Source organism: Xenopus tropicalis, chromosome 1 (genome assembly GCF_000004195.4).
Source record: "Xenopus tropicalis strain Nigerian chromosome 1, UCB_Xtro_10.0, whole genome shotgun sequence".
Lineage (NCBI taxonomy): Eukaryota > Metazoa > Chordata > Amphibia > Anura > Pipidae > Xenopus > Xenopus tropicalis.
Window position 1 is genome coordinate 83,216,177 of NC_030677.2, and position 12,492 is coordinate 83,228,668.

At 34.3% G+C, this 12,492-nt stretch overlaps 1 protein-coding gene across 3 annotated transcripts in view; it reads left to right on the forward strand.

Annotated features, from left to right (window-relative positions):
• epha5 (EPH receptor A5) overlaps positions 1 to 12,492 on the forward strand; it is a 174,586-nt gene that overhangs the window by 58,177 nt on the left and 103,917 nt on the right. For all 3 annotated transcript variants that reach the window (XM_031903379.1, XM_012955378.3, XM_002936460.5), the window contains exon 3: positions 6,008 to 6,671. In XM_031903379.1, the coding sequence (XP_031759239.1) occupies positions 6,008 to 6,671 (664 nt within the window). The remainder of the gene's footprint in view (positions 1 to 6,007; positions 6,672 to 12,492) is intronic.

Consider the following 12,492-nt stretch of genomic DNA (forward strand, 5'->3'; position numbering starts at 1 on the left):
TATGTATACCCTGTGGCAAGTTAAATTCTGGTTAAGCCAGTAGCATGTGTTTTGTTATGTTAAACATCAAGCAGCAAAAAAATTGTTTCTCAAATGCGGGAGTGTTTCTGGCCCCAAAGCCGCCCTGAGGCGGCTGCTGTAATGTTGCTGTAATGCAGCCCTCACCACCTGGAGGGGGTCCAGACCGCATTGCTAAAACAGAGAGCACAATTGCACTCTCTGCACTAGCAGAGCCAAATTTCTGGTTTCAGAAATGAAAATGCAGCTCTTAAAGTTACCAGAAGTGGATTTTTGCTGCCTTTGGTAATTTTTGGAGCGTTGCCACCTGAGGCGAGTTTTTCAATTCACCTCATGGCAGCAACGCCTCCGCTCAAATGCTAAGCTTAGCTGGAGGCAAATTATTTTTTAAGTTTGCTTTAGTTTAAACAATACAAAGGAAATTATAGGCATTGCCTCTGAATTCAATTAAGATATGTTCAAGGGCTCAATATAGCATTGCTTACAAACCAGTAATTGCTAGGTGTCATCACAGTATAACAAGCACAGATCATTAAAGGTCAAATGACAGGACAGATCTCTCTGTACCACATATCTGTGGCTCATTAAATTTGCTTTGGAAAAAATATACACAGTGTATCATTGTTTCAGTTACTGAGAGTAACAATCACACAGCAAAAGGCTAAAGAAAGTTGAAGACAACATTTTACATGCTATTTTTCGGAGATTGGCAATATGCTGCCCAAGTACTTAAGTGGTATTTTTATTTATCTCCTTGTTCAGCTGAATTTTAAATAAATATTAGGCACCAGCTCCTTAAGGCTCCTCAATAAATTGGAGGTACTAAAGTAGCTAAGAATTGCATCTGTTAAAGTTGCATAATAAGCTTTACCCTACTTGGACTTATCTATGGTTTTGTCTTGCACCAGTTTACCTTGAATGCCTACTTTTATGCATGAGGTGCAAAGAAAAGCATACTCTGGTGCAAGGAAGATCAATTACCAACAACTGCCTTGACCTAGCAGTAAGTACGGGGTATTCTATGCATATTGCACCTATGGGTTAAATTACACAACATTTAAGGTCATGTATATTTACACCCATGTCCTGCCACTTCACTCTTGTAAGTTGCATTTAGGTGTTCACAGTTTACTAACCTGTACTAATCTTTGTGTATCTAGTATGATTGTTCCAAAAAAAATACAAGTGAATTGAAGGTTTTGATTCACAAAACATACTCTAATATCTAGTTTGTTACTGAAGTTTAGGGATTGAATTACAATATAAAGAATATATAAAAATCAAAATACAAGGCTGAGTAGTAATTTATCTGGATTCTCATTACAGCTCAGAAACTAATGAAAGTTGCATCAGAATTTAATAATCAGCCCTGTAGCATCGGTTCTTTAACAGACAAACCTTATTTTCTGCTTGAAGCTTTGTGAAGACCCTTAAGCTTAGCTTCTTAACAGCTGCCCAGACCACACTGACCATGTGCATGTCATTGACACTCTTGATAAACCCAAGATGGGTGACCACCTGTGCACAATTTTGAATGGCTGAATCATTAATGTTATAGAGATTCTTAAACTTTTGGCTGATGCAGTAAGTATAAAATACAGCATTTCTAACTACTAATGGGACCAAATTTTGCACCTGTGGCATGAAAGACAGAAGTTAAAAAGTCCCACATTGCATCAGTGTATAGCCTATAGGAATAATTTAGTAAAGCTGTAGGTACAGTAATGATTGCAAATGTGTACCAATTAAAACATAATACATATACCTGTGCCTACCTGGACTCCTCAGAGATGGGTATTTGTATAAACCTGATATATTGACCCCTTATATGTTTAACTGTGACAATAAAACCTGACTTTTTGATAATTTATCAAAAGTATCTGTATGATCTCTATAAGAAATTATAGAAAACTTGTGGACATTTCAAACTCCAAAAAGAACTAGAGATAGAGCAATATTCTGCTCATTATTGTAGACACATTGGTAAAAAGAAACCTTGCAAAATGGTGGAATATAATTCATGTTTCAAAAAGGTTGCTTACTAAAAATCTAATTATATTGTTGTTCTTTATGAGGATTTGACACATGTACTTTTTGGCAGGTTTTCACATTCATATTCTCTGCAACTCCCTTGCTCTTTATGGTTTGTATACTGTATTTATAAGTATAGTGATATAGGTACTGTATATGTACAGTAAGTCTAATGTGTAACTGTATCTGATACTGATATTAAGTATTCTACCTAGCAACGCCAGCATTTTACCATTTTCTCAAACAATGAAATAAAATTCAGGCTTTCTATTAAGTTTTATGCAACTTTTAAAACAGCCAACATCAAAATTAATGAAACGAAACACAATTTTGATTTGCATGTGTCAGCATAGTATCACTACTAGTTTATCTCCATCTGAGCCTAAAAATGGTGGTTTTCCTAAAATGTAATTGTCTTCAGGATGATTCTTTCATAAATGGCTGAACACAATGAACACTTGACAGACAAATTGTACTTGTGTTTTGCTTGGTGTGGGGATCATAGATTCAAATGGATATTTAGTATGCAGTTAAAAAAACAGCAAATAAATATTCAGCTTTGTATTTCAGCACTTAACTTCTTAAACTTTAAATTGTACTTTGTAGTGATTCACCATGATGAAATTCTGATTTATTATGTTGTGTAGAATCTGTGCTCAACTATTTATTACCTTTGGCAATTTGTTTTACGGTCGGTGGGAGGCAGTAGGGGTGGTTATAAGCACTTGCAGATTGGACCGAATATGCTGGTGGAGAACATGCATTGTGTACCTGAAGCTGAAACAATGATTGGGCAATAATGACACCTAATTACTGATGTTACTCCTTTTTAAATTATTGCTAGAAAGCACAATATTTAATATTAAAAATAAAGTTTTACAGGGCTTTTTTGAAGTTGAACATGAATGTGTATTTTTTTCTATGGGGCAGATTTGTTAACATTCGAATTTGACCTGTTCACTATTCTAGCTTTTTTGCGGCCAAAGTCCCAAATTTAAACTTGAATCCCTGAAACTCATTGCGAGATTTATTTATATTCATGTTTTCAACATTAATTCACATTTGGCATATTTATTGAAAATGAATAGTGATGAGTGAAGTTTTTGGTGAAGCAAAACGGGACAGATTCACCCATCACTTCAAGTTCAAGTAGTTTTTCACAGTTATAAAGTTTTTGAAATTCTATTTTGTTATAAATATGCTCACATTCACATTTTAGAATTATTGCCTTTTTTAAATTAAAAAAACAAAAAATAGATTTTTAAAAATTTTCCACTAATGCCAATATCCCCAACCAGTGTCTTGTGAGCAACTTGTTGCTCATCATCCCCTTTGTTGTTGCTCCCAGTGGCCTCAAAGTAGGTGCCCATTTTTAAATTTCTCTCTTGGAGGCACATTTTGGAAGCATAGAGACACTGTGTTACCCCAAGCAGAGGGGTCACTGAAGTATAGTGCTCTGATGTGAATGATGCACTATAGCACTGTGAAATATCTTCGGACATTATACTGTGTATATATATATATATATACATATATACATATATGTATGTATATAAAGGTGCATAATCATAATTTAATGCTGTTCTCAGTGAAAATGCATAATCGAAAAAATGCTTAATTAAAATGTAATTAAAAAAATAATAATAATTATTGGGTCAAGCAGGAAGGAATACTGGTACCTTAGTAGTTAGATTTTCTGGCCTTAAACTGTATGAATATTTAAATAATACAGTAAAATATTTTTTTATACAATGCAATGCTCAAATAAGGTTTGCAATTTATTACATTGACACATTTTTCACATATTTAAGTAATATTTTATCCTGTTTATTATGCTTCAAACATATATATATATATATATATATTTATTTATTTAGGGGATTTGGAGACTAGCATTATTTCAGATGAATGTTTTTTCCTTCAGGGAGCTGGGGAATTAGAACCTTCTGGGTATGCCAAACCAGGGTCTGTTAATCAGAAAAGAAATAAGAGTTGCTGTACACTTTCTGATTCAGATGACAGTGATAAGATAAGAAAGCAGAGCACTAGGCGTGTGCCAAGATATGATTGTGCTCTCCTTCCCCTGTGGTTTTTGGTAGATAAGCAGCTTTTGTATTTTACCATTTAGCACATTCTATTCTCTGTGTTCTCCAGTGGCTGTGTTAATTTTAATGGAGGTTTATCTCAGGATTGTATTGGATTAGCTGGTTGCTTTCCTTTCCCCTTTGTTCCTTTCTTACTCCATTGTGGTTAGTGAGCCAAATAGGATGGCATAATTTAATCACAGATACATTTTAATAGTCTACAGAGTCTTTTAATGTAGGAAATGATCCCTGAAATATAAATATGCTTTTGGTTACGAGACTTCAAATAAGGACATGCACTTAAGAATACTGTTAACCCAGGGAGACTTGATTGCGTCATATCTCTATTAAATAGAATATGTGTGTATTTTATATATACATTGTGACTTGTGTATTTAAGGATGCTGTGTAATGTACATATTAGATACAATCAGGATACAACAGATGCAAGCTTCAAACACATCCTATCTAGCACACAGTTACTAAGGGGGAGATTTATTAAGACCCGAACGGGTCCGAACGTGCCGAGCGGATTCGCGCCCGATTTTTTAGAGCGGCCGCGGCGTTTTCGCGCGGGCGCACGGAAAAGTCGTGCGAAAAATTCGGAAAGACTGCTGCTGTTTGCAATGGTTTGCTACGAAAATTACGTGACTTTCGGATCGCCAATATGATTTTTTCGTGACTAATACGATTTTTTCGTGACTAATACGATTTTTTCGTGACTAATACGATTTTTTCGTGACTAATACGATTTTTTCGTGACTAATACGATTTTTTCGTAAGCATTTTCGGGATATTTGCGATCTTCAGAAATTTTCGTTTCCAATCCGAATTTTTCCCATTCGGGATTCGAACTCGGGTTTTGATAAATCTGCCCCTAAGTCTTCTCCCTTTTGACCAAGGGCAGTTGGAAATTCAATCCCTTTTGTCCTCAATTGTATTTTCCCAAATTCAATCAGAACTTGATACATAAACCTATGGCCAATCTCTAGGTTAATAGCATGGGTTAAGTTTTAGTTAGTGTGTTCCTGGAGTTCCTGGAGTGAGGATACAGATGCCTGACTCCATGGAAGGATGAGTATAAGGGAGGCAGTGGGATTATATGTAACATATCCACATTTATAATTATCTTTTGTAAATATCAGTTATATATTGTATTTAGATTTAGTGCTGTTTTGTATTTTGTATGTTTATTACTGTAGATATGTGTCAATAGCTTTAGCTGATAAATGTATATTTTTGATTGAACTATTTCATTAAAGAACCCTTATAACCAGGAATATTCATGTGCATGTGTATATAAGAATAAATATACATATTTACATAAATATATCCTTGGGCAACACTGTCCCCACCACCCATTTTTCCTTATGTCACCTTCCTTCTCATGGACAAGAACAAGATGCAAAATAGGATACAAACAGGTAAAACAACATAATTTAGAAGAATATAACAGAATTTAACAGAACAGATTATTTTTGAAATACATTCCTCCAAAATATTAGGATCTGCTTGTCATGCTAGCCACTCAAGGGCAACAGAGCTAATACCTATAGGATCTCATTCTTGGCAATTCTTCCTCTGTCAGACTGTGATCAAGCAAAACCCAAAGTACACTCACACTTCCTGTAATACTCAATTTCTCTCTCTCTCGCTCAAAACTCTAAAATATATTTGTCTCTCTAATTTACCTGTCTTAGCCCATTTCTTGGACTAGTGTAAAAACACTGCCCATTTATTGGAAAAGTGTAAAAATACTGCAATCTAAAAAAAAAATACTTATATTTTTTTTTTAGATTGCAGTGTTTTTACACTTTTATTAACTTAATTATGTAAAGTAATTAATTTAATGCATATTGTTTGTCTCTGAACAGTGGGAAGAAATTGGAGAGGTAGATGAGAACTATGCTCCAATACATACATACCAAGTATGTAAAGTGATGGAACAGAGTCAGAACAACTGGTTACTGACAAGCTGGATCTCCAATGAAGGAGCCTCGCGGATATTCATTGAACTAAAATTCACTCTTCGAGATTGTAATAGTCTTCCAGGGGGACTTGGGACATGCAAAGAAACTTTCAATGTATATTATTTTGAATCAAATGAAGAGGATGGAAGGAAAATTCGGGAAAACCAGTATATCAAAATTGACACTATTGCAGCTGATGAGAGTTTTACAGAGTTAGACTTGGGTGATAGAATCATGAAGCTAAATACAGAAATAAGAGATGTTGGACCTCTGACCAAAAAAGGCTTTTATCTTGCTTTTCAAGACTTAGGAGCTTGTATTGCTCTGGTTTCTGTGCGAGTCTATTATAAGAAATGCCCATCGGTGGTTCGCAATTTAGCTGTCTTTCCTGACACAATAACTGGTGCAGACTCCTCCCAGCTCTTGGAAGTATCAGGATTGTGTGTCAACAATTCCGTGAAAGAAGAAGCCCCCAAAATGCATTGCAGTGCTGAAGGGGAATGGCTTGTCCCAATTGGAAAATGTATGTGCGAAGAAGGGTATGAAGAGAAAAACAATACATGCCAAGGTAAGTCTTTTCAAACAAACCCCTTTATTATGCTTATTTTGTTATCAACCACATAGTTTATAAGCATTGGTATAAATAAAAAATGTATCTATATATTTATTTATGGTTAGACACTGGCTCTAATTGAAGCTAGGTAAAATATTGAGCAAGTGAAAAACCCATTGGCTGAGGACCGTCTTGACCTATCAATGCGTCTGTGGTCAAGGGCATTGCATGTATGTTATGATCAATAACTCAAGGGCCAAATTACTATATCAGAGGCCAGTGATATTTTTTGTTCACATTTGTTGACATCTGTATATCACATACTTTGCAGTGTTTTAAGTTCATATTAACAAGTACATGTAAGAAATGTTCTGTTAATAAAAATGTATATATCATTTTAATTATCTGTGTAAATATTTTGTGGCTATAATGGTAAAATTATTATTTTGGTATATTGATTTATTATGGTATATTTATTTTAATTTTCCAGACAAAGAGCCCATAAATCAGTTCTATATAGTTGAATTTGATTTCCAAATAAAAATTTGTGTCAGAGGATGCCTTTGATATATGGATTATCAGGTGATAGAAACAGGTTCCTTCTGCAAACAGAAGTACAAAACATCAAGGTTACATATTAGGCACTTGGCAAAATACTCTTGTAAATGACATTAGCTGTGCAAATCACAGCAGAACATAGAGGTTTTTCTTGAAGTTTGATTCTTCTTTTGTTCCTTAGTAGACTCATAAGGGGTCATTTGCTTTGACACTGGGCAGAAGTGCAGCATCCTTAGTGCTCATGCAGAGAGCACATTTGCCTATGGTCTGGCTGGACACTGAACCTCCTACTGCATAGAAAAATCTGGTACCATGTGCACAACTCAGTGTTGGCAGGTGGAGGCAAGCCCTGTTCTTAACACCTTCCGTAGCGTAGGCGGTAAGTTCATTTATACTAAAGGGTAGGGAGCAAAGTGCAAAAAAAATATGGACTGTGCACTTTGCACCCTGCCTTCTAGTTTGTAAATTACCCCTATGTTATATATATTTAAAAAAAAAAAAACACACACACACACACATCTAGAGCAATTAAAACAACTGTGCAGGGTATTGTCAATACCTGATGTTGTGCTAGCAATCAGCCCACCTTCATGAGTAAACAAGTACTAAACAACACAGAAGGTGGCTCATCTGACATATTTCATCCAAGCGTCTTGAAGAGGAAACATGTTAGGTGGGTGGCTTAGAGTTTTCACTGAAAAGAACTGCAGATAAAACTACTTGAAAGATGTACTAAGAATAATTGTGTTCCTGTGAGGATATCACAAACACAGACAGACACACATTAATTCACAGACAGCTGCACATTTGTTTTTGAAATGGGTTATACATTTCAAATTCCGTTTGTAATACCTAAGGATGAATTAAGCTCTAAATGATGATTGTTTCATTCTTACAATTCCATATCCCTTACATTAAGGAACCTTTTCTTGACCTTGTTATTTTCAAAAATCAAAAAGTAACTAATTAAAAAATCAGATATTCTTGCATCCTTGCATTCCATGCACATACGCTTTTAACTCTTCACTTGTATCAGTCCATATTTTTTATGCATGCTTGTTAATATGTATAAATGTATTTCTACTATAGTACTGTAAAATATGCAGCAATTTTATAATTAGAGGTGATATTTATAAATATGTATGAATGTTGCAGGAAAAAAATAGATTCACAATACAGTCTGGAGCATGTGATGCGCCCAATGCATTTTAAAAAGAAATGGCATACAGGTCTGTGTGCCAGATACATCAATTAAGTCTGTTTTATTTGCGTACTGTATAAAAATATATATCAATAGATGATAGAGAGATAGATAGATAGATAGATAGAGTGTTTTAGATGCTGTTTTAACTTTGTGATATTTCCCTTGTAAACCTTTGTTTTTCCATGCCTAATACCTTTCTAACTTCAACAACATTTTGAACAACTTAAACCATCTAAAATCTTAATTGCATTGCAAACGCAGCTTCATTTCATATTTTCCTTAGATCAGCAAATATGTATGTAGTTTTGTGACAAAAGGGTTTCATAGACATTCGCACATCCCTAATTCAAATTTAACAAGACATTCTGCACAGCACTTAGCACTTATTAAATGAAAAAACATGCTGTTGTTTGCAGTTATTTGAATGCAGTTTTTAATACAATTGTTTAAATCATGACTTAAAATGCATAACTGAAGAAAAATAGCGCTGAAGACAGAAAGGTTATTTCCACATAGTGATCCCTAGTGCCTTCTTTAAAATGTTTTAATTAAAACTTGATCATGCATGTACTTGTACATCAAAAAAATACACGCTTACTTGGTATGTACCCACATGCCCTTTTCTGCTTGCATACATAATAATGTGCTTCTTCAGCTTTTGGTTTCATTAATGTATATAACATATACTGAAATAATAAAATGAAAATAAATGTATTTTCCTCCTTTGGAGTCAACTGGACTATGCACTGACTGGGTTTGATTTATCTTGGATAAGTGTAGTGGATGGGATTGTAAGCTGCATTTTGAAGGACCATGTTAGTGTTAAAGATATGAAGATAGATAAAATATAGTTAGAATATTAGTAAAACTAGTGATGAGCGAATACGTCCCATTTTGCTTCGCCGAAAAATATGCAAAATGGTGAAAAATTGGGAAACGTGGCTACTGCAGAACTTTTTGTGAAGTGTGCCACTGTTTTTACGCAACTGTGATGTATTTGATGTGACTGCAACCTTTTTGCCATGACTAGCACTTTTTTTGACTTTTTCCTCACTCTGAGAATTTTTTTTGCACTGAATTTTGTGTCCGTTTCACAAAAGGTCCTAATCACACACATATGATCACAAGCTAACTGAACTTCCTGCATGTTTTTGGTATGTGAGATAAACTGAGAACCAAGAGCACAGATATAGGAGAAAGATACAAACTTTTTGTAGATAATGCCGTGGATGGAACAGAACCTAGGACTCCAGAGCTACATGTCAGCAATGCTAGTCCCTGTGCCACCATGATGCTCAAATTGTCTGGTTAACCCTTTTGATCCCCATCAAAAAATTAATCATGAGTTCATTTATATTGAATACTGATGATGCAATTTAGACATCTATTACTCCACTGTATCTGCATCCAGCATGGACATTATTATCTTGCTTTGTCCCGTATTTTGGACAAAAACTAGGACACTATTATCAAGGTCAGTGGTGAATCGGCCAAGATAACACAAGTTACCAATCTTTTTATCCCCCCCCCCCCCCAGTTTTCTTTTTAAATACAAATAAATGTCCCCAGAACAACAGTATATTTTAGTTTACAGAACACCTTGCATGGTAATTTATCTAAATACTTATTTGACATTGTTGTCATGCTTTACTAACTTCAGGTCTAAGACAAGGTACAAACCTTAGCTTTAAGTATTAAAAAAGTAATATACTGCTTGATTACATTGTAAATCAGGCATCCTGCATAACAGGGTCATTGCTTAAAACTGATCATGTATACTCATTCTACTTCTAATAATACCAATATTAACCTAGTACATTCTTACTTTTTATCCACTGATTTTTAGTTACTTACTTGGATTTTTATGAGCAAAATGCTTACTCTTTATAACAAAATATTATCCAATCTAGTTGCAAATTGATAGCATTGCACATTTATTATGATTCATTTTAGCAACTTTTTTTTTCACAACCATGAGTTAATTTGAAAAATATTTTTATAGTGTCTGTTCCCTTCCTTGGACATTTAGTTTTTGACATGTTATAAAGAAATGAAAAGAAAATGCATATATGGTATAACAATAGTTACAACAGCACTTCCTTAAACCATAATTCATGTTCTAATAAATGGAATTATACTTCTTTTAGAACTAAGGCCTAGTTATAAAATGAAACATTGACTATTGTTTTAAAATGCACCAAATTTCTACCACAGTGTTGATCTACCCACGAGTTGCTAGACTCAGGGGTGTAACTAGACAACAGCAGGCAACTAGGCAACAGCAGGGGGCCCAAGAGTGTAGGCAGACCTAATTAGTAAGCAATTTCAATATATCATGGTAGGATAGGTCAATTACTTTTGAGATGCTTAGTTGAATTAATACTTAAACTTAAAAAGGTTTAAAACGAAAAGCTATAGTCCAGCATTATGATAGAGTGGTAAAAAAACATAGTTTGGTCCTAAATGTTACAGGTTTATATGACCAGTTGCCCACTGCTGGAAAATCTAGTAAGCCTGCCTTCTTTCTTTTTTCATTTAACCATTACTGAAGGTATTTATCACAATGTATTATTTCCAGATGTTTAACCACAGTACAGTATTAGAAGCAAAAATATATAAATATTTTCCTATATACTGTAGAGAGAGAGAAAAAAACTTTTGCATCTCTCATTAAGTTTGGGCTTAATGCTATGGAAAAATGGTAGAAAAAAGAACAAAAGGAAAGAAGAAAACTCTTAGCTTGAAAAGAATTGTTTTCACCAAGCTGTGGATCAAACATTATACAAAAAAGCCTTTCTTATTTCATCTGTAAAATGCATGTAAACACACATAAAAATACAGGTCCACACTAGACCAGACTATATTTTTCCTTTGAGAACTGGCAAGAGCAATGGGAGACTTTTATATATTGTTTATATCTTGTTCAATAAAATTCTATTGCAATATATCTTCAAACTCCAATGAGTGTTTAAAAAGAGCAATACAATGTTGTAATTTTTTAACTGATAGGTCATATTCTTTTTCAAGTCATAAATTTACATTTGTGACATTTGGTTTAATTGTAATAAATTAAGAATGTAATGACATTCGAAAGTCTATATGTGTATTATTGTGATTATGGGAAATAACTGGCAAGTAGCCTAACTGACCTGTGTAATCATGTAATTATACTGCAGGATTGTTTTTTGCATTTACACTAAAGACTTCAACAAACTACCCAGCTAGAGATGAATAATGAGCCACATCATGATGAGTGTAAGAGCTGCTGCATAAACAGCAGTGCTATAACAGCATGCCAGATTTTAACAGTGTGACAAAATATAGGAAGAAATAAAATAAAACTGTTTTAGGGCTATGGCACACAGTTGACTTTAAATGCTGAATTCACTCTGAGAAACTGTGGTGATCAAAAGGCCCTTAAATCTTACACGCTGTTTCACATTATGCTTTTGTGATATCATTGGTCTTAAAGGGGATCCAAACCCTTCATAAAACTGTCCCACGGGGTTCCCTAGTTCTGTAAAGTCAATAACAAAAAATTAATTACAGATGCAAGAGAATTTATGAATGTGTGCTACTTAGCAGCACTATGTCAATCACCTTGTTGCTTATCTAACATACGGAGACTATTGTATACTTACAGCTTCATTATATTACACTGTATTCAAACATCACTAAGGATGACATTTTATTGATATTCTGTGATTAACTGTAATTAACTATGATATGAATGAATAACAACTCCAGCTAGCTGCAGGATGCAGAATATTTAGCCAGATTTACACAGAAAGTTACATTTCTCATTGGAGGATTAGTTTTCATAAATGAATGACTCTGGAATTGGCATAATTCATATACAAATGCAATAAAAAAATGTATGCAACAACTTGATATATCCCTCAGTACAAAGACTTAAGACTTTGCCCCACAAAGCAGTTGAGTAAAAAAATTCCATTCTTTAAAAGTACTTGCATCAACATGTTCTAAACAATTGGGCACACGTGCCACTCCAACTCTTAACATTGGTAATGTTGCTAACTGGACTTAGCAATTTTTTTTTGCATCTAATTTACA